The sequence below is a fragment of the Colletotrichum costaricense genome, assembly GCF_030867565.1.
Source record: "Colletotrichum costaricense strain IMI 309622 chromosome Unknown Scaffold_6.1, whole genome shotgun sequence".
NCBI lineage: Eukaryota > Fungi > Ascomycota > Sordariomycetes > Glomerellales > Glomerellaceae > Colletotrichum > Colletotrichum costaricense.
In genome coordinates this window covers 1,947,538-1,975,313 of record NW_026848235.1, presented here as the reverse complement: position 1 = coordinate 1,975,313, position 27,776 = coordinate 1,947,538, and the positions used below count along the sequence as shown (strand labels likewise).

General features: G+C 53.3%; 12 protein-coding genes across 12 annotated transcripts; 5 read left to right on the top strand and 7 right to left on the bottom strand.

Annotated features, from left to right (window-relative positions):
* Nucleotides 1-1,502: 1,502 nt before the first annotated feature.
* Nucleotides 1,503-4,155, top strand: CCOS01_06869 (AMP-binding enzyme; the record flags this gene model as incomplete). The annotated part of the gene is made up of 4 exons (XM_060455037.1): nucleotides 1,503-1,607; nucleotides 1,812-2,442; nucleotides 2,541-2,836; nucleotides 2,902-4,155. The coding sequence occupies 4 exons, from the start codon at nucleotides 1,503-1,505 to the stop codon at nucleotides 4,153-4,155; spliced, it is 2,286 nt and encodes a 761-aa protein (XP_060314737.1).
* Nucleotides 4,156-4,834: 679 nt separating this feature from the next.
* Nucleotides 4,835-5,717, bottom strand: CCOS01_06868 (eukaryotic initiation factor 4E; the record flags this gene model as incomplete). Its single annotated transcript, XM_060455036.1, has 3 exons — nucleotides 4,835-5,323; nucleotides 5,380-5,451; nucleotides 5,505-5,717. The coding sequence occupies 3 exons, from the start codon at nucleotides 5,715-5,717 to the stop codon at nucleotides 4,835-4,837; spliced, it is 774 nt and encodes a 257-aa protein (XP_060314736.1).
* Nucleotides 5,718-7,728: 2,011 nt separating this feature from the next.
* On the bottom strand, nucleotides 7,729-8,052 carry CCOS01_06867 (uncharacterized protein; the record flags this gene model as incomplete). The annotated part of the gene is made up of 1 exon (XM_060455035.1): nucleotides 7,729-8,052. The coding sequence occupies one exon, from the start codon at nucleotides 8,050-8,052 to the stop codon at nucleotides 7,729-7,731; it is 324 nt and encodes a 107-aa protein (XP_060314735.1).
* A 129-nt stretch (nucleotides 8,053-8,181) lies between these two features.
* Nucleotides 8,182-9,625, top strand: CCOS01_06866 (uncharacterized protein; the record flags this gene model as incomplete). The annotated part of the gene is made up of 2 exons (XM_060455034.1): nucleotides 8,182-8,731; nucleotides 8,805-9,625. 2 exons carry the CDS (start codon nucleotides 8,182-8,184, stop codon nucleotides 9,623-9,625), a joined length of 1,371 nt encoding a protein of 456 aa, XP_060314734.1.
* A 532-nt stretch (nucleotides 9,626-10,157) lies between these two features.
* Nucleotides 10,158-10,481, bottom strand: CCOS01_06865 (uncharacterized protein; the record flags this gene model as incomplete). The annotated part of the gene is made up of 1 exon (XM_060455033.1): nucleotides 10,158-10,481. The coding sequence occupies one exon, from the start codon at nucleotides 10,479-10,481 to the stop codon at nucleotides 10,158-10,160; it is 324 nt and encodes a 107-aa protein (XP_060314733.1).
* A 1,175-nt stretch (nucleotides 10,482-11,656) lies between these two features.
* Nucleotides 11,657-14,296, top strand: CCOS01_06864 (hsp70-like protein; the record flags this gene model as incomplete). Its single annotated transcript, XM_060455032.1, has 6 exons — nucleotides 11,657-11,699; nucleotides 11,946-12,123; nucleotides 12,290-12,455; nucleotides 12,547-13,431; nucleotides 13,690-13,975; nucleotides 14,028-14,296. The coding sequence occupies 6 exons, from the start codon at nucleotides 11,657-11,659 to the stop codon at nucleotides 14,294-14,296; spliced, it is 1,827 nt and encodes a 608-aa protein (XP_060314732.1).
* A 2,923-nt stretch (nucleotides 14,297-17,219) lies between these two features.
* Nucleotides 17,220-17,969, top strand: CCOS01_06863 (uncharacterized protein; the record flags this gene model as incomplete). The annotated part of the gene is made up of 1 exon (XM_060455031.1): nucleotides 17,220-17,969. One exon carries the CDS (start codon nucleotides 17,220-17,222, stop codon nucleotides 17,967-17,969), a length of 750 nt encoding a protein of 249 aa, XP_060314731.1.
* A 1,630-nt stretch (nucleotides 17,970-19,599) lies between these two features.
* On the bottom strand, nucleotides 19,600-19,848 carry CCOS01_06862 (uncharacterized protein; the record flags this gene model as incomplete). The annotated part of the gene is made up of 1 exon (XM_060455030.1): nucleotides 19,600-19,848. One exon carries the CDS (start codon nucleotides 19,846-19,848, stop codon nucleotides 19,600-19,602), a length of 249 nt encoding a protein of 82 aa, XP_060314730.1.
* Nucleotides 19,849-20,900: 1,052 nt separating this feature from the next.
* Nucleotides 20,901-21,251, bottom strand: CCOS01_06861 (uncharacterized protein; the record flags this gene model as incomplete). The annotated part of the gene is made up of 1 exon (XM_060455029.1): nucleotides 20,901-21,251. The coding sequence occupies one exon, from the start codon at nucleotides 21,249-21,251 to the stop codon at nucleotides 20,901-20,903; it is 351 nt and encodes a 116-aa protein (XP_060314729.1).
* A 2,392-nt stretch (nucleotides 21,252-23,643) lies between these two features.
* On the bottom strand, nucleotides 23,644-23,901 carry CCOS01_06860 (uncharacterized protein; the record flags this gene model as incomplete). The annotated part of the gene is made up of 1 exon (XM_060455028.1): nucleotides 23,644-23,901. One exon carries the CDS (start codon nucleotides 23,899-23,901, stop codon nucleotides 23,644-23,646), a length of 258 nt encoding a protein of 85 aa, XP_060314728.1.
* A 2,194-nt stretch (nucleotides 23,902-26,095) lies between these two features.
* CCOS01_06859 (uncharacterized protein) lies at nucleotides 26,096-26,617 on the top strand (the record flags this gene model as incomplete). Its single annotated transcript, XM_060455027.1, has 1 exon — nucleotides 26,096-26,617. One exon carries the CDS (start codon nucleotides 26,096-26,098, stop codon nucleotides 26,615-26,617), a length of 522 nt encoding a protein of 173 aa, XP_060314727.1.
* A 663-nt stretch (nucleotides 26,618-27,280) lies between these two features.
* On the bottom strand, nucleotides 27,281-27,757 carry CCOS01_06858 (uncharacterized protein; the record flags this gene model as incomplete). The annotated part of the gene is made up of 1 exon (XM_060455026.1): nucleotides 27,281-27,757. A coding segment is annotated over one exon (477 nt), but the record flags the coding sequence as incomplete, so codon positions are not given.
* Nucleotides 27,758-27,776: the final 19 nt, after the last annotated feature.

Genomic DNA, 27,776 nt, shown 5'->3' with positions numbered 1-27,776 from the left:
AAACTTCCTTCCAGCACCACTGCACCACTGCACCAGACAGCGGTGCGATGAGACGGCCAGCATGTCCCATGGAAGTTCCTTCTCATCCCACTGTGCAGTATCTGTACGTTCTTTTTTTTCCCCTTTCCTTTTCATTTTGGTCTGCGGTAGTCCATGTGTTAAGGTAGGCAAACCTTGCTTGCCCTACGGACGCCTCCTTCCTCGTATTTTCAGCACTTTCCTCCGCGGACACGCGCACAATGCTACAAGCAAGTAAGATGAAGAGAGAGAAAGGAGAAGAAAAAAAAAGAAAAAAAAAAGAGTCAGCCGTTGCCACTCATCTTCCCGGTTGGGTTATATTTTTGGCCTCTCATGTCTTGGAGACATGACTGACTTCCAAGTTCCTCGCAGATTTTCCCCGCCGACCTCGTGTCAGTGTGTGAGGTGGTCGACCGAGTTAGCTTTGCTTTTGCAGTAAGTGCGTGTCAGTGACTCTGTCTCTCTCTCTCTCTCTGTTATGCCCACCGCCCTTTTTTTGTTTTTCGCTTCCCAGAACCACCCACGCTGCATACTCCGTCCGCCTAGCTTACCAGACCCCGGGAGGCTTTACCGTCCCATGTTTCTGAGTGGTCCGAAGACGCTAACGCGCGTTGAGATTGGGTGGACCAACAAGAACATCTAGAACAACTGGGGAACGACGGAACACAGAGCAAGCAACAACAGCACATGGGCACCCGACACACCTCCAGCCAGGTCCTTGGATGACTCCTCAGCCCTCGTGCCCTGCCTGTTGGCTCCATTCTGCTCACCGCGTGTTTCCTGAACGATGCCACAGACGCCTTTTGCGGCTTGCCATCCGTATCCATACCCGACCCCCAAAATTCCAACCCCCAACCCTCGTCACCACGCATCACAAAAGGCCAGAGGCGGTCCCTCTTCTTACTCGATAAGTACAGATAGACTTGGAGTGATGGAGCCTTGAGCCACGCAGCAAGTCGCAGGGCACCCATTCATCATTGGGCACCTGATCATCTAGATCTCTCGGTTCCAGAATACCAGCTGTTCGCTCACAACGTCGCCAATGCATGCGGGCGGGGAAACCAAGAGGACTCTTTGGGGAGAGCTTCCAGGCACCTTGCATGCATATCGAAGGTAGTGACGTGTGGTACGGTAACATTGTCGGTCGGCAGCGGGCAGAGATGCAGCAGACTCACCACCACCACCACCACCACCACCACCAGTGACCACAACCAGTGACCACCACCACAACAACCTAGCAAGGGAGCAAAAAAGTCGAGAGGACCGCAAGTATCTTTACCTTGGCACGCTTGAATACCTGTCATTGCTGTCAACCTCGGAGGTTTACCCACACGCTATACAATGGAGGGACGGATAGGTAGGCAGATGTAGGTGCCGCTTGGGAAACGTCGGCCGCTTCGAACGGTTCCCCCACCGCTAGACATCCTAGGGCCAGGAACGGATACATTGGACGTGAATCGACGCATCACGGCATCTAAATACCAATGCCTGATCCCAAGGCGCTGGGCCGTGAAAGCGCACCAACAACCCACGGTGCCACAGTCCAATATCCACGCAGGCGCACACACCATCTGACGGGTTTCCTCTCCGTGTATCTGGTCTTCACACCTTCAACTCCGGAGCTCCATAAAAGAGTCAAGCCTCAACTAGAGAGAAGGGAGCTGCTAGGATGTCCGGGCAAGCCACACTCAACCACCCAAGTTTTCCGTCCGGTCTTCGGCAGATCCTGCCGGCGGTCCTGCAGGGAGAAGTCCGATCCGGGACCTGACAGAAGCCAAAAAAAATATTACCAGTTTATACCACACACACACGCACTCACGCACCCAACCTGCAATCCCACGCCAACAGCTGCCGCGACCAGATCCGAGGGCAACCATTCGCAACTCCCGGGGTCCGTTCCCCCCTTCCCCCCAATACCCACTCCGTCACAGCGCCGTGTTCCCGATCCTCCTTTAATCATAACGCAATTGATAACGACGCATATCTATTCCCCTCCTCCCCCCACCCCCATGTTGGCCTCCGGTTTGCGGAATGTAGCTCGACGGCCCGGCTGCTGCTGCTGCTGCCGAATATCCCCTTTCTCAGCCTTCGCCGCCGCCGCCGTCGCCGGTACTACAGCTACCGCAAGCTTCAACCTCTCCCGTCCCGTATCCCGATCCTTTGTTGCCGCGCGCGCTTCGCAATCCGCAAGAATGGCTTCAACAACGACATCCCTCCCAAGGATCCCTCTCTTCGAGGCCATTTCCCGGCATGACCCCGAGTCCACGGCTGTAATTCACTCCTTATCTGGCCGCCGCTTCAAGTACGGAGAGCTCCTGGGTGACGTGCGCCGCACGCGGAACAAGCTCTTAGACTCAGCGGGCAAGTCAGATCTTAATGGCGAGCGCATCGCATTCTTGGTAGAGAACAGTTACGACTATGTAGGTAAGCCATGTCGCATACCCCTTACACAACAGCTCTTAGACTCCTTTGGCTGTGGCCCAAACAACGCGCCTCAATTCTCACACTTGCTTGATTTCTAGTGACCCTCCTCGCTGCCTTTGCCGCGCGGTCAATCGCCGTACCTCTTTCTCCAGCCTTCCCCGCCGCCGAGCTCCAGTATATTCTAAACCAGAGCGAAGCGTCGCTGCTCGTGTCTTCGGCCAAGTTCGCCGCAAAAGCAAAGGAGGTTCTTGCTACAGAGCTCCTCTCAAGCCCGACGCAAGTCGAACTACAGAAGCACCTCGGTGGCAGCGTGCATGAGCGAGTTGAACTAGATAATTCCGATGCCGACGGCGCAGGCATGATGCTGTACACTTCAGGCACCACCAACCGACCAGTTCGTTGCCCCCTTTCTGAACTTAAGTGGCAGCTCCGAGCATGATCGCTGATTCTCTACATTAGAAAGGTGTCCTTCTCCCCCAATCCGTCCTCACGGCGCAATCCAAATCCCTAATCGAAGCATGGAACTACACCCCCGCGGACCACCTCCTCCATGTCCTCCCCCTACACCACATCCACGGCACGGTCAATGCTGTCCTCACGCCGCTCCTGTCAGGCTCCACGATCGAGTTCATGTTCCCCTTCAACGCCGACGCAGTCTGGAAGCGCCTCGCCGCGCCCTACATTACCTCCAACGGTACAAACGGTACCAACGGTACCAACGGGGTCAACGGGACCAACAGCACAAACGGGACACACAAGAACATCGCAAAGGAGAAGATTACCTTCTTCACCGTCGTGCCAACAGTCTACTCTCGCCTCCTCGCAACCCACAAACTCCTCCCTCTCGACCCTGCGGAGCCCACACGAGAAGCCGTCTCCCCGCGCAACATGCGCCTCGCCATCTCCGGCTCCGCCGCTCTCCCGACGCCCATCAAGGAGGCCTGGAAGACTCTGTCCAAGGGCAACGTCCTCCTCGAACGTTACGGCATGACGGAGGTCGGCATGGCCCTCTCCTGCGGTCTCGATTTCGCCGACCGCGTCGACGGCAGCGTCGGCTGGCCCTTGCCCGGCGTCGAAGCCCGCCTCGTCGACATGGACACCGGCTCCGTCATCCCTCCCGGCGAAGACGTCGACCCCAAATCGGGCCGCGAGCGCTCCGGCGAAATCCAGCTCCGAGGTCCCACAATCTTCAAAGAGTACTGGCGCAACCCCGAGGCGACAGCCAAGGAGTTCGTCGAAGGCGAGGACGGCAAGGGGAAATGGTTCAAGACGGGCGACGTCGCCGTCCGGAGACCGGTGCCGAACGCGGGGCTCAACGCCGCGCAGGCGTCCTGGGCCAAGGGCGACATGTACTTTATCCAGGGCCGCAAGAGCGCCGACATCATCAAGACGGGCGGCGAAAAGGTCAGCGCCCTCGAGGTCGAGCGCGAGCTGCTCTCCCTCCCCGAGGTGGCCGAGGCCGCCGTCGTCTCCGTCCCCTCGGGGAAGTGGGGCTCCAAGGTCGGCGCCGTTGTCATCCTCAACACGGACGTCGTCCCACACTGGTCCCCGATGGCCATGCGGAGGGCCCTCCGGGATCGGCTCGTCAACTACAAGATTCCCCAGGTGCTCAAGGTCGTCGACCACATCCCGCGCAACGCCATGGGCAAGATCAACAAGAAGCAACTAGTCCAGGCCGTCTTTGAGGACCAGTTTAGCGGTGATGAATTGTAAGAATAAGTAGCTACTGGTGCGCGGATACTGCTCCACTCACCTCACAATGTGAGATGCACATATGCTTGTTTGACTAGGACAGGGAGGAATGTGGCATAGAATTTAGACAAAATAATACCTTGTTGAGCATTTGACCCTCACTGCGCAACCTTTACGAAGTAAGATTGTAGTGATGAGATAGAACTCACCAGGCAATGTTTTGTTATGAAGGAGAAGCATAATTAACAACCTTCATTTCATAAGGGTGCGTGCACCAGGGCATTCTGGCCTAAACCTAGGTATCTATTCCGGATATTTCGCATCCGCCTATGTACTATCGATCATGGCCGTCTAGAAGTTCCATAAAACCCATTGATCTCTTTTTTCGTTGTCAGCAAACGCCTTCGTCGAGCTCCAAGGACTGTCATAAGAGAGAACTTTTTCCGCCCCAGAGATGCGTTATCATCGATGCATAGCGTAGCATTGCCCCGTATTCCCCCCCACTGGCATCAGGCAAAAAATAAAAAAAAAAAGAAGTCGGCTGAGAAAGTGCAACGAGAAGTGATATCGCGCAGACGGAAGTCGGCCTTCTCGATAGGTAGTGGAGCCCATCAGTTCCAATAAAATGCGTTAGTGAGCATGTGGTGCGAGCTTGTGTAATTCGTTTCTGTGGTTCTTTTCAGAGGCTGTGTCCATCGCTTTAGACAGTGTGCTTGGCCTTTGCACGGCTGCTTCCGCTGTGTGCGCTGTCCGTGTGGCCGGAGAACTCGACAACCTCGTTGGCGGGGAGGTTCAGGATGTCCTTGAAGCGCTTGCCAATGTTCAGGAGGATGTCACGGCCCTTATCCTGCGAACGTCCCTTGCCACCAGCCACGTCTCCGTCACCACGGCCAGGAATGCTCTTGCCAATGGTACGGGTCCAGACACCAATACGGAAGAAAGCCTTGCGGACGTTGACGACAACACCCATGACCTCTCCGTCGTCTTCAGCCTCGAGGGTCTCGCCAATAGCGGCCAACATGACGTGAAGCCAGAGATCGTCGATGGGGATGCTGCGCTTCTCCTTGAACTGGTAGGACCACTTGCCGCCGTGCTTGTTCTGAGCATCCTCCCACTCGGGGCGGACGCCGGCCTTGAAGAGATGGTAGTCGGACTTGAGGGCAAGCTCGGAGACAGGGGCGATGTTGTTCTGGTCAATAGTTAGCGAGCGATAAGAGGGGCCGCGGGGAAGGAAGGTGCACGTACATAGACACCCCAAAACTCCTCGACTGAGTTGAAGGTGATGACCTCCTTCAGAAGATCATTCCAGTTGTCGCCCTACTCCACGTTAATATCTGGCCACGTGCCGTTCCCAATCGGGATAGACGAACCTTTCCGCTGGGTGGCTTGGTGAACCAGAGAGTCCACTTGTTCTGCAGAGGGTGCTTGACGTTGAAGTTCTCCTTGTCGTGGAAAACGGTAACGGGCTTCTCCGAGTCGTTCTCCTTGGTCTCGCTCTTCTCACCACCCTCGGGGGAGATGGGAATGGTGGAGAGGTCGACCTGCTGGTCGGGGTTCGTGGGTGTTTGCACAGAAGTCGCCATCGTGAATGGATTTGTTGTAGTGTTTTCGGGCTGATTACGGATCGGACCGATGAGGGGTAGAATAGGTCGTCAGAGGCGCTGGGAAGCAATCTCTGAAGGAAAAGGCGAGTTAGGCTATCTCGGAGGTTGAAGAAGCCAAAGGGAAAAGAGGTCGCTGGTCGCGGTTGTAAGGTGGAAGAGTTGGAAAGTGGGAGGGTTCCGCACGAGAGTGGCTGAAGGTGGTGGTGACGACGGTTGCTCGCTTCACTATTGGGAAAGTACTGGAGGGCGATTGCTTCCTTCCAGGTATTCGGATGTGGGGGAGATTCCGACGTTGCGCCAGGCAAGTCAGCAAGGATCGGAAAGGGCGGATTAGAGGAAAGATTAGAACGGGCGGTGACGTTCTGTTTTTTTCGTGGGGAGACGACGAGGTCGAGAAATGGGAAGTTGCGATGGGTTTTGCACTTTGCGAGGGATTGCGCGCAGCAAACAGAAGTCTGAGTCTGCGAGCGAGAGCCTTTCCAGTCGCAAAAAAATGCCCAAGCGGGCTTGGCCAACGGGAGGGGAGCAAGGCGTCGTAAAAGTGGGGTATATCAAGGTGTACCTCAGTACCTTCTTGGTGGGCGAGGCCTAGGTTTTTTTTATTTTTTGCGCAGGGCACCTCACAATTACGACCTAGCACAACTGCCACACCAAGCACGTAAGGCAGAGATGCCCACCCACTCAGTGAGGTGCGGTCCCGGGGTGCTAGTTAGGGCGAAGGAAAGCCCCCGACATGAGTGGGATTCTAGGTGAGCCCGGGGCACGTTGCTCAAGGTGAGAGCGGAGGCGAGGTGAGCCTAGCCTGATGGGTACGGTCCCATTACCTCAGGTTATTCAAGAAGCGAAGGAGACGAAAAATCCAGGGCAAGGTCAGTCTGGTCCCATTCAATACCAGGTTTGCGGAAGTTTAAGCAGCCCAGTGGATGTCAATTGCTCCAATAGTAGCACTTGTCAGCCTACACACCTTGTAACTCCGTGTCGTGTTGTGAGGCTTGTTGAATGTCTGTCTTCAACGCCATGCAATCCGTTTCGCCAGTGTTGAGTTGCCTTCCCTCCCTCCTGTCTTTTCAACACTAGCGGTCTAATAGAAGTATTGAACTGTTCATGTTGACTTTTAGCTTACGTTGCCTGTCATTGCTCAAGGCTGATAAGTCAGATAACTTTTCTTTCCTGCCTTCAGATTCGACCACGTCCAACAGCTCAGACGAAGCTTCCGACTCCTAGGGTTGTGCTTGCTACTTTTCTGCTCCTGTCATCCGGATTGTTGCTTTTATTTCCTGTTTCTATAGCTCACCCATCTACCAGCTGTTTGCAGCCTTTCACAGTCGTGACGGTCCTCTCCATACTCGGCCTGAACCGAGCGCCGCCTCCTGACCCCTTCTCCTTGCCCCTTCCTACGCCAAAAGACACATCCTTGTTTCGACATCACGCTTTTATCTGGCCTCGAAGCACTGCCATCATATTTTTGGCTTCAACCTGCGGGGGACCTTTCCAGAAGCTTTCCCTAAATCCTTCCGTTGCCAATCACATTCAATGACTTGAAATGTTATCATTTCTTATGAAGCTCCCATCCCGCTCAGCTCAGGTGACCTGCGAATTAGGTGGCCTGAGCAAAATTCCTTCATCTTGAGTCAAGCAACACGCAAGCTAGGCAATCTTTCCCGTCATCCCCTACCACCCTCTTCTGCAATCGAAAACTCAGGCGAGTCGAGCTCGGCTTGAAGCGGTGATGGCTCTAGGGTTCGTTTCGGCCAGGTCGGTCTCTTGTTTCAGTCATTGGACACTCTGCCCCACATGCGTCGAGGCTCTATTGACGTCGTCTCAATGAATAGAGGGACGGTCATTTTAGGAGAGCTGCATTGTGCTCCTGGACTTGAATGAAAGGAACAGGACACTTGCTCTACTTATTCTAATACTTTTCCATTACACCGTCGGCCAAGAGCTAGGAGGGGAACGCAGGGTGGAAGATGGATACGTTATCTTTGTTCCGCTACGTAGCTGCTAGGCGGCTGTATGCATCGCCTGTATCTCGTTGCGAAGTTCTATAATAGGACCACGATACCAGGTGCCAACCTGTTGGAGACAAACAACAATGACATCGATGATAATGGTCGAGTGTTCTTTGTCCCGCGTCATCCCTTGGATTCCCACAAGGACAGCGACCGGGAGTATGGAGCACAGCGGCCCGTTTAGATTGCAGAGCATGCTCGTATGACAGCGCAGTTGAGCAAGCAGCGTGATACTCATAAAACCGAGGCGGCGCTGCGTGAGACGCGGTCGCGATGTACAGATAGCTGGTTACCAAGAGCGACATCGTTTCTTGAGCAAGCTATCCTAAATTGACGGTTTTCAACCATCTAGAATTTCGTCGACCGATCTATGAACACCCATCGAACCTCTCGAGCATTACACTACGTTTGAATCGATCCTTAAAGCACTCCAGATGGCAACAACGTACCCAGGTTCACATGGCCCGAATTGTAGCGAGGCTTGCAGTCCGACGGCGCAACAGAACAGGAAGAACACGAAAGCAAATCCATCAGCAACCAGAGCATTTGCGTCCAAGGATCTCAAAGAATTGAAAGGATTTTGCCCCGAACGACTCGTCCTGCAATGGGGCCTTCCACGTTCTTCGCTCACAGACGACTTCTTTACGCGTCACTATGCCGCCATCATATCAAATATCAATCTCCACGCCAAGCAGATTTTCGAAGTTGGCGATGTTCCGCCTCCAGGACCCGTATGGTCCGTGGTAACTGGCGACCAGAGTTCGGAAATGGAACGTACTATCGAGAAAGTTGCCCGGCCAGATCCGCGAGACAAGAGCCCTTGGGATGATCTGATTGCCTGCGACTACAAACGGATAGTAGTCATGAGGGCCTTCTTCTTGAAGCTTTTCGAGGAACAGATATTTTCACTTCAACTATTTGGCGCAGACAACCAGCAGCGACTTTCACTGCTCCATCAAGACAAGCAGTTCATGAAGCATGAAGGTTGGTTCCCCCCCTCCCCTCCACCCTCATCCACGCAACCCCGAACAAGACACAGCAACTAACTGTCTACTAGGTTTCAGACGATCGGAGTTGAGAGCAAAAACGGTGAATATGCTACTAGAAGAGAATCATGGCCTGCCACCTCTGTTTTGGAAGCAAGTCGACTATTATACTATGAAGACCTTCTTGCTCATAAGGCCAATCCTGACCTGGGTGAGAATGACCTGGCCTGAGAACGGCCCGAACCCTTCTATCCGGTCAATTTTCCAGATGATTCACCACGACGTGGCTTACGCAGCTTGGCTTTCCGTCAACATTCGTCTGTCTCCCGAGGTTCTTCACTTTGAATGGCGCGAGCCCGACGAACTCTATGTGCCGGGTGACTTTGAGATCCCCGATCCAGGAGTGCTGCCAAGACCATCCAACGCCTTATTGAGCCCGACGTCTACTGGGTTTATCGTTTCGACAAGTCGATTCAGAGAGCCGCCGATAGAGCCACCGTTGTCGAGAGTGCTGATTTCCTTTGTCCCCGTCGTTCAGAGAGTCTCGCTCGTCGAGGGTGCCAATGGAGAAGAGCCCATTGGTAGCCAGAGGAGAAGGTTGTTGGAGTCTCGGACGGCCTACTATACCCTCTGGCGCCACACGGATGAGGTTGATTCATCGCCGCGCTCGCTTGTCGACCACGCATGTGAGATGAGGCGACCTAGACCGACATACTTCTCTGCGATCATCCGTCCATTGTTCTGGCAGCTTCTGATGTACATTTTGCTCATTCAACTCCTGAGATACGTCTATCAACTGCGGGATGAGTACAACAGGCGAGACCATGAGGGTGGGGCGGACTCTGCATACGATCCGTCGTCCGGTCGTGCTGGGACCTATGAGGGTGTTTAGGAATTTGGTTTTACCAGGTAGCTTTAACTGGGCCTGGAGTGGTGAATTTTCGGCGTTGATGGCGTGGCTTGTACGTGAGGATCAGGCGGACTCTTGTTTGAGTTGACAGCTGAGGGAGCAACACAATGCGAAACACCTTTCCAAATATCACTCAAGGGGGCAGACAGACATGTGAGCTGGTGTTGTTGATTTAGGGCAACACTGAGGAGGTTTGATGAAGAGGATCACTGCAAACTTGTAATGACCAGCTCTCTTAATGACCATGAACAAGAAAGACTAAAGATGGTCTCAAGGACACTCTAGTCGCCTCACTCAGCCAGCACTTCATCCCAGAAACAAAAAATGGACGTCCAGACTGGCTATGAGGCAGATTTGGCAAAAGAAATGCGTCGAGGGGGAATCGAACCCCCGGCTCCCCGACGCTGCTTGATGGCAACGGAGAATTTTACCACTAAACCATCGACGCAGATGATCAGATATCCGGAAATCGAAACCGGACGAGCTGGTTGGAAATCCGGCTGCGAGAAGGTGACTATATCCTGAGTAGTAGAGATGGCCCTTGTATGTGGGGAGCGAGGGTTCGTGCATGAGGGTTTCTGTGGGCTCGCGAGTTGCGGTTCCCGGGGCGACTAACAGTTGCAAGCGGCGGCGGCTCCACCCGTCTCTGGGACTCCAAAGGCGTCGAAAAATTGTCCGACGAGGACAGATTGCCGCGGTTAGAGTAATTTGCGCAAGAGAGATGCTTAGATTCAATCTCGGCCGACATGTTCGGGATATTGTCGGGTTGTTTCTCTGCGTGAAAGACGTCGGCCGTTCGTCTGAATGGGCAAGCGAGAGCCAATCGTTTGGCAGGCATTGGCAAGTTGGGAAGGACCCCTCCAGGAACTCTCTGAGGGGCAACGATATACACGTGCAGGGGGACCTGAGTTGGGGACGGTATCACGGCCAAAAAGAGGGATACGCTTTTTTCTGGCTGGGCAATTGACCGACTTCGGGGAGCCCGACATATCTGCATGAAGGTCCCTCTTTGACCGAGCAGTCGCGGAGACTGAGAACAGTTGAGTAGGTAACCCCAACCACGGCAACTTGAGACTGATTTGCCGCTGGAAGGAAGGGGTCTCCCGTGGGATTGCCACAGAAAGCCGGGAGTCCACTGGTAGGCATCTGGGTTGCTTGTCCAAGTCGAGTCAGGCGGTGAGAAAAGCAATGTCATGGATGATGGACCAAGTACTTTCAAAAGCTGCTAAGCGCCGGTACCTGCACGAGGGAGGACGAGGAGTAGTAAGGTAAGCCCAACCAGGCATGTGGACGAGAGAGACGAGGGGGGAAGTTGCAGGTTGAAAGTTAGGATGGGTAAGTATTTCAGTATCAATGACGGAGTTCTTTGTCCGGGTTAGCAAACTATTACTTGAAGCCAAAGAAGACAATGTCAACAGCTTTTGTTGCTTTTGCAAAGTACCGAAATACTGCTAGACACCATCAAGAGGCTCTCAAACAGTCTCCCGAGTCGGGTGCAGAGCAGGTGGATGCAACCAGCAGTTACCTAACTCGACTTCGGCTAGGTACCTTGCTCAACTCACAGTGACAGAAGAGAGTGGCAGTAAGCGAGAAAATGGCGGGCCGGGGTGCGATAAGATAAGAGACAGCCCACCAGCAAGGGCCACAGCGGGATGAAATGGCAAAAAAATTGCTTCGCCGCCCTCGAATCTCTCGAATTTTTGTGGCATGGCCCGCGCGCTAGTAGCATGGTCTCAGCGCTGGAGGGGGTAGTCGAGGGTGGTCGTGGGTGGTTGGTGGGGCTAGGGGGACCCAGAAAAAAAAGTCGAAATTGATTTTTTTTTTCGGCCTTCACAAAAATCCTGTGTTGAGCGACTGGAGCGAGAGAAATTCTTCTTGAAAGGACCCCACGTCGCCCGCCCGCCCTCCTTCACATATCTTTCTCCTCCGCGCAAACCTCCCAACCTTCAATCCTCCCCCTCCCCCATTCACACAGGCCGTTTTTTTGTCTTTGTGCATATCAAATCTCTCAAAATGGCGGACGAGGTCTACGATGGTGCCATTGGCATTGACTTGGGTGAGTTTTATTTTCCTGTTGCTGATGGACGATGCTTTTTTGAGAGGGGCGTTATTTTGTGGCGATGTCGGTCGCCGCTCAACTTTGAGGGGTTCGGTCCCTTCAGGCATCACGAACAATGTCACTTCCGCCAACGCTGCAAAATATCGTCAAACATCAATCAACTATCACGGAAGGAGAGACTCGAGGAGGAGTTTTACAACCATCGAAAGAACGTGTCAGGCTGACCGAGTCCTCTCATCACAGGAACTACCTACTCTTGCGTTGCCACGTACGAGGGTACCAATGTCGAAATCATTGCCAACGAGCAGGGTTCGTTCACCACGCCCTCTTTCGTTTCCTTCACCGACAAGGAGCGTCTGATCGGTGAGGCCGCCAAGAACCAGGCTGCCATGAACCCCGTCAACACTGTCTTCGATGTCAAGTGAGTAGCCTCGCCGTTCTCTCCGTCTGCTGTTGCTCTAGATTCCTACTTTAACCGGGGTGGGTGAGAATTTTCCCCGCCCAAGGAGGGGTAATCCGGAGCAATGGCAGAGAGCAGGAAAAAAAATTCACACAACTACAAATCGCTGACCAGCATTCTCTCACAGGCGTCTCATCGGTCGCCGCTTCGATGACCCCACCGTCAAGAAGGACATCGAGTCCTGGCCCTTCAAGGTCGTCGACGAGGGTGGCAACCCCAAGGTTCAGGTCGAGTACCTCAACGAGACCAAGACCTTCTCCGCCCAGGAGGTTTCCTCCATGGTCCTCCTCAAGGTGCGTTTTGCTCTCTGGTGATGAGACCGGAAATGAAAAGCCGGCGTCACACAACTTCTGAAAATACGCAGTTTGCTAACCCCCTCAACAGATGAAGGAGATTGCCGAGGTCAAGCTTGGCAAGAAGGTCGAGAAGGCCGTCATCACCGTCCCTGCCTACTTCAACGACAACCAGCGTCAGGCCACCAAGGACGCCGGTGCCATCGCCGGTCTTAACGTTCTCCGTATCATCAACGAGCCCACCGCTGCCGCCATTGCCTACGGTCTTGGTGCCGGCAAGTCTGGCAAGGAGCGCAACGTCCTCATCTACGACTTGGGTGGTGGTACTTTCGATGTCTCCCTCCTTAACATCCAGGGCGGTGTCTTCACCGTCAAGGCCACCGCTGGTGACACCCACTTGGGTGGTCAGGACTTCGACACCAACCTTCTTGACCACTGCAAGAAGGACTTCCAGCGCAAGACCAAGAAGGACCTCTCTGGCGACCCCCGTGCCCTCCGTCGTCTTCGCACTGCTTGCGAGCGTGCCAAGCGTACCCTTTCCAGCGGTGCCCAGACCACCATTGAGATCGACTCTCTCTTCGATGGCGAGGACTACACCACCCAGATCACCCGTGCTCGTTTCGAGGACCTGAACGCCAAGGCTTTCAACGGTACCCTCGAGCCCGTTGCCCAGGTTCTCAAGGATGCCTCCATGGAGAAGTCCGGCGTTGACGAGATCGTCCTCGTTGGTGGCTCCACCCGTATCCCCCGCATTCAGAAGCTTCTGTCCGAGTTCTTCGACGGCAAGAAGCTCGAGAAGAGCATCAACCCCGATGAGGCCGTCGCCTACGGTGCCGCCGTCCAGGCCGGTATCCTCTCCGGAAAGGCCACCTCCGCCGAGACCGCCGACCTTCTCCTGCTCGACGTCTGCCCCCTGTCCCTCGGTGTCGCCATGGAGGGTAACATCTTCGCTCCCGTCGTCACTCGTGGGCAAAATGTTCCATGCCTCAAAAAAGTCAGGAACCCTCATTTTCCTTTCCCGTTTTTTGACTTCGTTGATTTTTCTCGATTTTTTCTTGGTGTTTTCGCCTGTCTGCGACTATTATGGTGATGGGCGCTCTGTTGGCGCTAACGCCTTCCTCATCCGTGGCAGCGCCTTCCTTCCATCCGTCACTTCCGTGGCAGGTGGAGAGCACTTGTCCCTTCTTGTTCTCTTGACCCGCTGTAAAGATCAAAAACTAACATCCCCCTTCAGAGAACCTTCACCACCGTTGCCGACAACCAGCAGACCGTTCAGTTCCCCGTCTACCAGGGTGAGCGTGTCAACTGCGAGGACAACACCTCCCTGGGTGAATTCACTCTTGCTCCCATTCCTCCCATGAGAGCCGGTGAGGCCGTCCTTGAGGTCGTCTTCGAGGTCGATGTCAACGGTATCCTCAAGGTCACCGCCACCGAGAAGACCTCCGGCCGCAGCGCCAACATCACCATCTCCAACTCTGTTGGCAAGCTCTCTTCCTCCGAGATTGAGAACATGATCAACGGTACGTTCTTGTCGACAACCACTGCATGATGCACATATTAATTCCTCCCTAGACGCCGAGAAGTTCAAGACCAACGATGAGGCTTTCAGCAAGCGCTTCGAGGCCAAGCAGCAGCTTGAGTCCTACATTGGCCGTGTTGAGGAGATCATCTCCGACCCCACGCTGTCCCTCAAGCTCAAGCGTGGCCAGAAGGACAAGATCGAGCAGCAGGTCTCCGAGGCCATGGCTGCCCTCGAGATCACCGACAGCGGTGCCGACGAGCTCAAGAAGCAGGAGCTCGCTCTCAAGCGTCTCGTGACCAAGGCTATGTCCTCCCGATAAATGCTTCAAAACATGTGAGAAAGATCTCTAGTGTTTTGTTCGCGCGGAGGATGTTTACGGCTTTGACGAGGCCGCTTCAATGCGGTGTATCTGGTTCAACTTTCTTGCGTTTGGGTGGCCGAGCAGATTACGGCCAGGCAGGATGCGAATAATTTGGGTCAGGTGATATCAAAAGGCACTTAAAAGTTCCTCCTTTCTTCCCGCCGCCTTCCTCCCCATATACCTCCACAACCCCTTCACACACACACGACACGACACTGGCATGACTCTCGGGCGAGTATGAATGCCTACCAGGTGCCGTCTTCTACGGCTTTCATAGAACTGTAGAAAGGATCAGGGCGACATGAAATGAAATTACGTCTTACTTCAATTTGGTCCGACACCATGAATGATGCAACGACGTGATGCGACGTGACATGATTGTTGCCAACCAATTCGCGTCTGAGATTTACTAGTCGAGACATTCTCATCGCCATTCCCTTCAGTATCCTCGTCATCACTAGTGTCCTCAATGGTGTTCCCAATGGTTTCCTCATTGGCGTTCTCATTGACGTTATTACCAACTTCCAACATCGCCGATGGTTTATTCATTAGTGAACATTCAGCAAGATGAGGACACTCGTCCGAGATGACTTCTAAGGTAGGGTAGTGTTAAAGAATGGTCCTTGATTACGGCAGTGGTTGACGAAGGGATATCAAGGCAGTAAGTAGCACTCGGTGATACATGTATATCGGCGATGAATCGGTATGTTTTCTTGTCCTTCTTTCCGTGGTGGTTCTTGTACGGCCGCTCTTTATATTAGCAGGTGTTGATTAGGTCGAAGCATGTCGATAGGCGTCTGTGAAGCAAAGCAGCGGCCAGTGTAGTCCGTTGTGCACGTTATAGAAAGTTAAAGGCTTCAGTGTGGTCTCGTCTAACGCGGGATCGGTTCTCTATACTTGACGATTGAGGAAAGCGCTCTGGCGATTGGGCCTGATGACGGACAAGCTGGTAATAAGGGGTCCGGGAAGCTTCATATTGAGGTTGAATGTTTTAGCTGTGGACTTTCATCAGAGACGATTGCCTGGTGCATCGGATTGCTCAGGTAAATCATGTTGTTTGACCTGTTCGTTTTGATATCGTCTCCCGCTCATGGATGTTAGGTTTGCCTGGACTACGTTCCCTTCAGAGGAGATGCGCTGTGAGTGCATTCGTTTCTGGTGAGAAGCCGCAATGCAAGGTCCATACAGAGCAGCCCCAGTGCCTTTCCGTCGGCCTTTCCATGAAGGATATATCCCCAGAACTATGATCAATTCAAAATTTGTCTTGCAAATTCGCTGACCCCGGGCGACGAATCATATTACACGCCTAGACGGATACTCTTCATCACCAAATCCGCCACAAATACCTTCAAGTACGACCAAGAGTGAATGTGGGCTGGGCAGGACATCTCCCTTCTCTGGGATGGACATGCCGGTTTTCGAGCGTCCCGCAAGTCAAGCCATATACGCGCAGACAAGATTCGAAGATGCCCAGATGTAGCGGATCAGAAATCGCGTTCGGGCATTTGTAGCGGATGCAGGACTTGCTAACCGATTGGTTAAGACTAATGGGGGGAAGTGGTGGTGTGTAGGTAGACAAGTTGTCGACGTGGGCAGCGAACTCCTCATCTACAATGACGAGGAGCTTGAAAACTTAGGCCTAGATGATTCTGGCGGCGACGCGGACACGGAGCTTTTGATTTAACTCTGAATAACATCGTGCCATAAACGGGGCCTCTCACGCGATTGAAGATGCTCGCACTTGCAGCGAAACCTGACAATCTTGGCGAATATCCAGCTTTCCTTCATACCATCCTCCACAGTAGTGAACTCGTCGTGATTCATCTCGCCTCAGAAGTTCCCACGTACGATATCCAACGAGGCTGTTCACGGGAACTTACAGGCTGGGAGGTCGGGAATGGAGACGGACGTGGAAAATAGCTGAGCCATTCCAAATTTAAGGGCTGTTTCCTGGGAATCGTAAGTCGAGAGTTCGAATCCCTCGGGAAATCGCTGTTAGCCTAGATCAGGGATAATGTGCTTGATGCTACCTGTATAATTCCCAGTAACACCACTCCATGCCTCAGGCGACAGAGGAAGGTTCATAGAGACCAACAATGCTTCCTCTGTCACCGACCACGAGTCGAGATGCTTGATCGGGTGACTGCCTCGGGTGATGCTCCCGAGGCTTTCAGGCGGCGATGTTTTGATTCATCATGTGGTTAACCAAACTTTTTTTTTAAAAAAAAACTTCTTTCACAAAGGGAAGGTGCGAAAGGGATCTCGGTGTGATTGTACCTTAAAATGGCGAAAATAGGCAGCACAGATAGATCTAACAATGCGATATCTACTTGGATCGATTGTCAACAGAAGAAGGCGCTAGGTATGTTCCAAGTAAATGTTTCTTACACCTCGTCCCAAATGTTTGTTGCATCGACGCCGTCTTATACCACAATGTGTTGCTCAAGTATTCCCCGCTCATCCGGAATATAGTGCTCTTCCACCTTAAGAAGCCGGCAAATGAGAAGATTTAATCTATTGTCATTGCCTCCCGTAGACTCTCGATGTATCTGAGCTCCATCAACGACATGCCACACAGGATGGTGTGAAGTCGAAATAGAACTGACCAGGGCAGAGGCACGATGGCATGGAGTTCGATCGCCACAGTGGGGCCGACTGACCTCGCAGCCAATCACGTAATCAACAACCCCACCTTCTGCCAGTCCCAGTGTCACTACTACCTACCCTCATTCCTCATCCATACGACATCAGCATCAGGAATACCTAGTGTCTTGCCGATCTAATCTGATAGAAGGCTTTTCTTCTAGAAGTCTTTCATGAGGCTACAGGGCATCACCCGTTGATCTTACCTTGCCACCGACCATGTCGGGAACCCGCCAAGATGGCCTCCCGCACCTTCGACCAGTTCTTTGACCTTCCCGTCGAGATCCGGGACCAAATCATATCCTACCTCTGCGTACTCCCAAATCCAATCCAGATAGGTCCCACAGAATCCTCCGAGATCCCCTTCCCGCACGACCTGCTCCTCGCCCACCCGCTCCTCTACGCCGCCGGCTCCGCCCTCTTCTACGAACAGAACCGCTTCATCCTCAACCTCCAAACGGGGCCCCGCGCCGCCGTCGAGCGCGCCATCTGCGACGGCGGCAGCCCCTGGCTTCTTGGTAATCCCCAGGCCCGCCGCCGCGTGAAGCACCTCGAGCTCTCGCCGGGCCGCCTGGGCAACGTCTTCCAGACCCACGTCTCCCCGGCCGTGGCCGACATGATCCTGAACGGCTCCCTGCGGCACCTCAGGCTCGTGCTGTACCCCACGAGCGCCGACAAGATTGTCTTCAATCAGAGCGCCGCCGACGCGCAGTCGCGGAGGGCCGCCATTACGCGGCGTGACGACGCTTTTGCCCACTCCAGGCCGTTTCAGGCTCTGTTGCGGCTGCTGGCTGATCCGGACTTGGAGACGGCTGATCTCTACGTTGACCCTATTCATCGCGACTTCTGGTGTGAATTCCACGAAGGCGTGGCGTGCTGTAAGGGGCAGCGGAAGGGGCCGTGGCAGCTCATTCCGATTGACTGGAGAAGGCTTGCCGCTAGTTACGGTCAGGATCACGAGCTCAGCATCGTTCGGGTGGTTGTTTGATTGCTCAGTGGCATTTTGGGAACCCTGTCTTCAAGGGTAAGACGGCTGGGATTGTTTTTAGTCATTCGGCTGCATCGGTATCACGCTGCAAGGCGTGAGTTGTATCAATTTGCTCTTCAGAGTTGTCAACAAGGATAAAACTCGTCCATCGACGCCTACATGATTAGGCGCCAACTTCCTTCAATAGAATGCAGTGCGACAACAATAGCTTGAAGCCATCTTGCTTCTAGTCCCTGGGGAAAGTCCAGGGTCTGTGCTTGCTGGAGCTTGCGTGATAAGTCATAGCAAACGGTCCTCGAAACCTCGATTCGGCGGAGGTTCTGCCTTCGAGTATGGAGATGCGGCTGAGCACACGTATCCACGGCCTAAAGTACACCAACGAAATGCAAGACTTATTTCAGGCAGTAATCAAAGAAAAAGGCAAAAAACAACGGGAGCCGACCGAGAATTGAACGCGAGAGTCCTGAAGAGTACGGAGCATCACGCACTAGTCAGCATTTCACGGCTTTCACCACCCGGTCACCAGGCCCGATATTCGTTATTAGAATGGAAAGGGAATATGTTGCCTATAATGACTACGGCTTCGAATATTGAGATTGAGGGGGGACAAAAAAAAAGAAGAGGAAAGGGACTGGGGTATATACTCTTGAGGCAGGCAGGCACCATGGTGAGCTTCCTTTCTAGACCGGTGTAAAATTGGGTCCTCCACGTGACGACGTTCGTTTTCTCACCACATCTCAATAGTCTGCAGAGCCCTCTTTCCATCTCTTGCTAATTTTGAGTACTGGAGACGAGTGCTTTGGCTGCCGAGAATTCGAAATTCTGTTGAGGATACTTCCACTCAGCAAATGCTTGCAAAAAAACTCCCCATGGCCATAACAATAGCTGTCGAAGGATCCAAACACGAAAATGGGGGAAAGATGTGTATCTTATTGATATCCATGACTGTCATTCACTAAGCTCAAGTTTGTGAAAAAGACCTCGACGCTGGTTTTTTGACAATAAGATGGTTGACTGCACCATGCTGTTGGGATACCAATACTGCAAAGGTAGAACGTCATGAGATGAGGCAATCTTATTCTCCAGTTTGCTTTGCGATCTTTGTGTCGTTGAGTTAGTAGACGGATGTTTCTATCCCATTGAAATCGTTTACATGCAGGATTCAAATCTCATCCGACAACATTGCAGCACCCAAGGCTTACCTACAGCTTCTTAACAAACAGAAGTAGCGCCTTGCGGGCTATGGTAATGTCCCTCAGCGTGACGGGAATCCAGATGACGAAGCTCTGGAACCTATGTTGAATTCATAAATTCGAACGAGGTGATAAATAAGCTCTATAATGAAGCACAATCAAGTACTTCAGCAAGCTCTCGCATACGGTTTGACCTGGTATTTATTCTCTTAAACTTTGATCCGGGAATCTATTGACGCCACACGGAAGACAGCCACGCCTCCAGCCGGAGGAATTTCGCCTGGTGGAAGAACGCTGGTTCTTACCCATCGGAGAAACTCACTCGCCAGGGGATTCGGGAGACTTCCGCTACTGATTCTATACCATCAAGGACAGACACCTTGCCTTTCGCCTCTCTGAGAATCAATCGCTCGTTGCCGAGGTTTATTCGCACCGGATCAAGCACATGAGGATGACGATTGGAGACTGACTGTATAACCAATTCGCCGTGTCGATTGGTCTGGGTGTAGTATAGTTAGGGCCAAGTCCCCTACTAGCGACACAAAACATTCTCCTGAGAGCACCCTCGTTTTCGAGAAGCCGAGCGGCGGTGTGTTGCTGGTCTCCTGCTGCGTGCAATTCACCAAGGAAAGGTATGATATACTAAGGAGAAGCATAAGACTGTTGACCACGCTGAGGTGGCACATACAACTGTTGTTGCCATAAAGTACCTCAATGGGGCACAACACACAAGAATTTGACAATCCAAACCCTTCTCTGTACATTGGTAACCCAGACGGTAAAATTGGTACATCAACTTCAGTGGATCCCAGGCTGCTATTTAGGAAAGCAGAACGCCTTTTGGATTTACTACCTTGAGTCTTGAATGTAGGCGCCGCGGTAGGCTAGCCACGAGTAATCTTTGCTACCCATACTCTGCCTAAAACCATCCCTGCTTCATCTTTCCGGCCCTGGCAGCGTTGATCAGTTCAGGTCGAGCGTATCCAGACTGAATTCGCTGTCCTAGACACATGTGGTCTAGAGAGACGGCTTATGCATGCTCCAAGCGAGTTCACCGATGGCTCTGGCCCGGGCCCCGACCCCGGCATGACCCCGAGTGGGGCCGTGATTATTTCCGGAGCGGCGTGTTTTGTCCATAGAATTAGCCACGGACCAATTCTTCCCCTTCCCCCGTCTCCAAAAACACCAGAAACCCCCCGACCCCAAATCCACAATCCCGTTGCCTCAGGTCTAAGAATGGCCCCCGAAACGAGGGAACGAGCCTCACGCCGTGTCCGAATGCTACGCTATCTCCTCCCCAAGACGGGAGGATCTTTACATAGAAACAAAGATCTCCCCCAATGCTCCCTCCCTAGGTAGTCATCAAGTCCACCCCCCTTTGTTGCGCCGCAAGGACCGTTTCGCAGAGGCCAGCGCATCCAAACCGCCAAGAAGATAGATTGCTTCAAAACCTTGTGGATCAGCAATACATCCCACCCCAAGAAAAAGGCCCCCCCACGCCCTGGCTTTCTCGAGTCTCAGTGTCTGGGGACCCCCAATTGCCATTGTCGCTCGAACAATAAGTCAGCTTGGCGTGAAACCTCACGAATCGGCTGCTGTCCCGGGGGGCCTTCCAGTGGTTATAGCGCCTTTTTGCCTGGTCATCGCGCTTCATCTTAGGTTCTTTGGTCGGCTATAACCGTACGGACGGACTATCGTGCACCTCGCTGTAAACGCTTGCTACTATTTCGATAAATCATCAGACAAGGAGGCACGGTAGACTTGGGACGACAAGCGGCCGGCATTGCACATCTTTCGTCCCGTCTAATCTTGGCGCGTGTCGGAGGGCCGGGCCCGGCCCGCCCGCCGCTCGAGTTTGCCTCCCACGCTGGCTTACCCCCCGACTGGTCAGGTACACTGCGAAAACCCCCCATTCTCGAGTTGCAAACTGTATGCTTTCTTTCACCCTCTCTGTGCGCCGTTCAAGGGGCACCTTGATAGGTACAGTCGTCAAGTCCCAGATAAGATGCCACATGCCAACGAGTACCAGCATATATTTGGACAAGCAGGCAGGCAGGCAGACAGGCAGGCACACAACTCGTCTCATCATCGTTTGTGACGTCAACAGAGGCTCAGATTGTATCATCCACGGACAATCCGTAGAGCTTCTCGCTCATCTCTTTCTCGCCTATGGTGGCCTCGGGTGCTAACCCTCTCAACTCGACTCAGTCGCGGGTTGTGTCAAACCTGAAGCCCAAGGACTTTCCAGAAGCGGTAATTGCGAAGCAGGGTTGAAGGGCTCGGCAGGCCTGCCAAGGGCGGTCACATGCCAGATGCAAAGCCCCGTCGATCTTGCTTCTCGTCCCACCTAAACCTTTTCGCTTTCTTCATTTACTTGACAACGGTGACAGGTGACCAGCGTGTCGGAGATTGAGCAGAAGCCGACAAACAAAACATGCCAGTGAAATACGTGTGTGTGCAAAAGGGCAGATTGGGCGCGCATCCCAAACAATCTAGCCAAAATTGCCAGACTAGACAGGAAGCAAGGTAAACCCCAAGTCGGTCACGCAAGATAAGAGCTTGACTCGCAGACAGGCGAACCAGATATGACGTCCGCATAAGTGCCAGAGTCGTCTCCGAAACTCTCTCAGTTATCTTCTGGCACTCTTCAGCAGCAGGACCCTCCCCTCGGGAATTTCGCGAACCAAGTCCGAGTCTCTTGCGCGACTGCGATTAAACTCCAGGTGCAAGCAACCTCCCCCTTCTCCCGAGTCCCCTCCCCCCCCCCCCCCTTCATAGAGAAACTCTAAGGTAGACTAGACTTTGATACAACCCTTCTCTATCCACGCCAAGTTTGCACGTCATAATTACCACCTACAACAACACCACCTTTATGGCACATTGTGAAAATTGAGAAGAATCACCAAGGAATCAGAGAGAAGGGGGAGAAAACTAGTCTGTGAAACTATCGAACCCGCTCAGCCTCGGCATAGACCAGGAAATCAACGCACCGTGACACCCCGGTCGTGATACCCAGTCTCTACCCCACGTGCGTCTCGTCGAAAGCAGATGTCTGTCTCTCTCTCTCCCCCGCCTCCCAGGAAATCGACCCTCGGTGCCCCCCTCCCCCTCCATTCCACCCGCGCACTCTCGTCGTGGCAACGAGTCCAAGTAATCAAACAGGGCAGAGACTCGATAGCAACAACGTTTGCGTGCGTGGAATGACCAGCGAACGAACGAAAAACGCAAACGTTGCGCAAATCAAGGCAAAAAACCGTGCCGGCTTACTCCAATCGAAACCATCACCCCACACCCTTTGAGAGGTCTCGCAAATCAAAGTGTGTGCCGATGAGCTGTCTCTCCCCCAGACTTTCTGTCTTTGCACAATCAGCAATCATTTCCCCAATCCGCCAGCCCGGATTAACAAAACACGACGCGTTCTACTGCATTCCACTTATCCCACCTTGGTCAGCGGGGGGTGGTCGGTTTAGCATGTCAGATCATTGCATGAAGAGTGGCCCACATCACAGAAGCTTGGTCTTTGCTCCCTTTCCCTCCCCTCTCTGTCGTGCATTCCCATTCCTTCTCACTCTCTTCTCTGTCTGGAACTTGTAAGTGCGCGCAGAGATAGTCATGTTACAATGACTGTATTTCCAAGCAACCTCCAGGGAGCAGGGGAAGTCTCGGCGAGTTGGCGTCCCCCCGACTTTGATAGCTCCGAGCCTCCTGGCCCTCTCTTCCCACCCCATGTCGCTCTCGCTTCTCAAAGTCCTTCCTCCTTCCCTTCCCTTGGTCCGCGTAGCCCGGCAATGTGTAATGTACCTACTCGTAGGCTTCCCGAGAATGCGGCACGGCCAAAGACAGACTGAGGTGATGTGCCCACCACGCCACTAGTCGTCCCCTCAAATTTCTGTAGCCTGGGCTGCATGACGAAGTTTTTTTCTTCGTCCGCTTGTTGCCGACTGTATGTTGTAAGAGAGGAGACCGGTCCGGTCCAGTTCAGCAGCTTTTGGCAATCGTAACAGGCTCACATAATAGGACTTTCAGCACATGCGGGCATAGCGAATCATCACGTAATGATCTGTTTCCGTCAAAAACTCCAATTTAGTATTCTTTTTTTCTTCTTCTGTGTGAATTGGTCCCGTGTTCCGTCCCGTTTTCCCCAAGACTCTATAATCGTATGGGGGGTTGTGAAGTTGTTCCTCCCGGCCCAAGAGACAATCTGCCCTACTTTCTTCAGGTGTTGTACTCAACGATGTAAAAATAAAGAGAAAATGAAAAAAATGATCCAGCGCCTATTGCTCATCCTCCCAGAGCTCCCCTTAGCTCGTCTAATCGCTTGTTTTTGGGCACAAACTCGCCTTGTCGGTTTCCTGCACCTTTGGTATCCAGACTTTGATGGCTTGATAGGATTTGGAAAAATCATGAATATGGCTTGCTTTAATGATGTGGAAAAAAAAAACAATTCAAGGAAGAAGAATCATCATCGTTGAATGAGCGTCCTAGCCGAGAAGAGCAGGGTGCCAGTCAGACTTGTGCTCGTCGGGGTGCTCGCCGTAGTGAACGGGACCGAGCTTGAGGAACCGGAGGCCGTTGCTGCCGTCGCTGCTCATGCTCGAGGTGCGGCGTTTGAGGGGCGCCGGCTCGGTGGTGGTGGCGGTGACGGCAGCGGCGGCCTGCTGCTGCTGTCTGAAGGGGTAGGAGGACGAGGTGGTGGGGGCGAGGGAGAGGAAGACGGAGTTGTCGACGGGAGAAGACATTTTTGTATATGTTGTTTTTTTGGGTTGTTGTTTTCTTTTGGTGCGGGTTCGGGTTGGTTGCGAGAGTTGGCAATCGGCGTGTGGGAGAACAGATCAACTGCTTTTAAAAGACACTGAGAGCTTTGGCGAGTAGAGTCGAGGAAGGATGAGAGCGTTGGGATACAGATGGGAAGAAAGGTAAGGGATGGGAGGGGGAGGGCCGTCCAACTTTATAAGTTTGGATTGCACCGGAGGACACGGGAGGTGTGAGCCTGGCTGACCTGGTCGCAGACCACCACCCCTTCCACCCGGCCCACGGGCAAGACTTCAGAGGTAAGGTGACGGGTGACTTGCCGGGTCACACGGTGGGTGCCGTCTCAAGCCGGGTTTGCTCACAAAAACAGAAAAAGGTTGATACTGGGGGTCCTCGGTCGCAGATGGAGAAGGGGGACAGGGAAGGGGGGGGAACGGACGATGGACATGGAGGGAGGGAGGGGGAGGGGCAAGGTCACCGCATCGTATCGTATCGCACGCTGCCTATCGTGCACTGCTCTTGTCAAGAAATGAGAAATTGTGTATGGCGCGCGTCGTACGCAGCAAAGGTGCATCTCCCGGATCGGCCGTGTGGGCAGAGGGCGACTGTGTTTGGACGACGCAGCAGGCGGTACAGAGACACACAGACCAGAGACATCATGTTACGGTAACGCCATGGTAAGAAGTCAGAGGAGGGCGTGATTGCGGCGGGCAATACGATAGTCACAGGTCCAGAACGAGCAGGCATTGCACAAAATAGGAAATGCCGGGATCTGGCGTTTCTCGAAAGCCATGACACATGCACGGGCAAAAATGATGTGCTATTGTTATGTCGATACTCCGTACCCGTCGTCGTAGAGAGTTGCCTGAGACTCTTTGCGGTGGGTAGTAGAACAAGCTAGTAAGGTGCCATAAAGGGTACGAATCAATTAATTAGACCGAAGACTCTTGCGCGCGCCGTGGGTAGACCGGGATGGTGTTGTATTTTGATCTTCTCAAACAAAAAGCTCGTCCAGCCAAGAGATCTAAATTTTGATTTTCTACTCCGCAAGGTATGTTTCTATGCGAATGGCTCCGCTTTCGACCTTATCGCGCTTGAATTGAGGTGTTCTGCAACAGATGAATGGGGGTTGGGCATCCGAGCGTCTCAACTCTCAGTCACTCCTCGGGGCGGCCATGGGGGGGGGCGTATTGTGACTTTGCTTCACGCATTTAGATCCAGAGAAGTTTCCTAAACCCGCCAAGACGCATGAGATTTTCGGATTAGAATCCTCGAGATAGTCCAGGTCCAGAGACAAGGAGGAACCAAATGAGACAAAAATAATAGGAAATACGGGCCTCCACAGTCTTTCTGCTGCGGTCGCTTCTGAAACCCTTATCAACCAAGTATCAAATCGGCCCTTGTTGGGGAGGGGGGTTTAATAATTATTTCGGTGGCTTTTTCTAGAAACTTGCATCCAGACCCAGAAGCTAGAGACATCCTGAAGCTTCCAGAGCGGGAACGTTGTTGCACGTGGACTTGTAATTGGCTGAGCTCCATGTCGCGACAGCAGCGCTGGAGAAGTTTGTGAGGTCTCTCTTGCCTTATCCGCAGCTGACGTGGGGTTGGTGCGCTTGAAAGCGAGGGAAAGAAAAACAAAAGCGAGACACCCGCCGCCGCGGCCGCCGCGAAAAAAGCAAACTCGCTGCGAATAAAATAAAAATAAGTAAAGAAAGGCGCAGGGGGTTGGTGCAGAGTGTGGGTACTCCAAAGTCGTGAGTGGGCGTGGGGAACATGGGAGGCGCGAAGGCTTGCCGCAACCTGCTCAAGATGACCAAGTTTGTGGTTGTGTTGTGAATGCCCTCGCCATCACCAGATCTGATATCGAGAACAATTGGGATATCCGGGGAAAGTGGAGAAAGCCTCGGTCGGCCCCAATTGAGGCTCTTTCCCAATTCTCCAACGTCGTTCGAGAATGGATTGGGAAAGTAGAGGAGGAAGCCGAAGGGGGCCAAGGTTCTTGCCCCGGGTCCCGGGGAGCGGGTGGCTCCTCATTGGCCGCGTCGGAGGCCGCAAGAGGATTTCTCGGAAGGGACCACGAGAACCGGCGCTGGGGCCTTCCCTCCTTCCCTCCCTCTAAGGGCAACAGCGAACGAAACCCAGATCCATCGCAAGACAACCCGACCACAAATTGCCCATCTCATGATCCGGGGAAAAGGAGCCAACGTCACTGCATGGATCCTTTCGGATGTGACGCCGAGGTGGGGGAAATTCGCGGGGGACGCCGGGGACGTTCAACGCCGTGACTTTCCTCATCCTTCCGCATCCGAGAACCTTCGGCAACACCCTCTCTCTCTCTCTCTCTCTCTCACACTCTGTCACTCTCCCCCGCACATGGTTGGCAACAAGAAATGGATACCTCGTTTTCCTCTTGGGCCTCGGTACAAGGTATCCAAGCGTAGGTATCATACTCTGCCTGGCTCGCACTCGGCCGGGCACAGTCTGCGGCAAAGTGAACACAACACCCCGAGACTAGCCGGCCCGTCATCACCACCGTGCCGCTGGCTAGAACCCGCCCGTTGGTTCCTGCTGTGTCCCGGCGGGAGAGCACACACACACGCTGTGGCACGGCGCGGCGCGGCGCGAGAGCGCGGGCGCGGGCGGGTTCAGATCCTTCTGGCTTTGTCTTTGCTCCTTCAGCCATGTGCCATGTGGTGTGTGTAGTTCGTAGGATTCAACGAGCGTTTCGGGAGGGAAGAAGGCAAAATCCTGAGATCGCCATTGCTTGCATATTCTCTAGCAATAGCATTTTGATCCTTCCGCGGGGTGCAGTCCAACGAGTGAGTGTCTTGCTCATGATTTGGTGTTTTCCCCGCGATCAACGTTTGACTTCAAACGTTTCTTCTTGTGTTAGCCCTGATGGTGTTCTAATCCCGCCTGGGCAGACAGAGGCCTTTCAATGTAGAAGGCAAAGGAAGAGCAAAGAACAAAGCGAAAGGGAGAATGAGGCAAACGCCGGAGGAGAAGGGAGATACCATGGCATCCTGTCTTCTGGATGGTGAAGAGAAACGAGCTGAGAGGTTTTCGTACCTTTTACTCCTTGCCATCAAGGAACAGACACCGCCCCGTTTGACCCATTCGCTCGTCATGTTTTCCAGACTTTCTTTCGACAACAAGGAGGACAAACCCTGACGTATTTCAAACAAGACTTCTCTGGACAGTGCCTTGTTTTCTGCTGCCTTCAAACACAGCCCGGGTTTTGGAGACAAAGAATATGCTGACTTTGGGACCAGACTCTAGCAAGCATTCCCTAGGCAAACCTTTGCCTCGTTCCACCGTTCCCCCCTTCTCCTCGTCTCTCATCTCTCATCCGGGCCGAAGGGACTCTCATCCCCTCTTCCGCAAACGTGTTCTTTCCCTCCTCGACCGCAGCTCCAAAAGGCAAATCATTTCCCCAAGAGGCCCAATCCGTTGCTCGATATCTTTCTGTAATCTCGGAGGGGGTATTCCAACGGAGGTCGTCGTACCAGAGAAAGAGAGCCAGGGTTCCTTGAAGTCAACCGATACGACTCCGCTTCTCGATCGAGCTTCAAGCCAAGCTATCGAAGGCAGTTGGCGAAGAAGGGTTTCCAAGCCTGCCTCGCATGCGACCAGCGGGCCGCCCGCAGAATCCATCGTGAACCCTGGCATGGAGAGAGAGGTGATTGCGGTGCGTGAGGTAACACGACATGGGCTGTGGTGGTGTGCATGGCGTGTATGGCGTGTGAAAGAAGCGGTGATGGGGGGAAAGCATCGAGACGTTGCATGAGAAGACGAAGTGTTGCCACCAACACGAGAAGGCACCTCACTGCCTGCCTGCTGCTTCTGCTGCTGCTGCAACTCT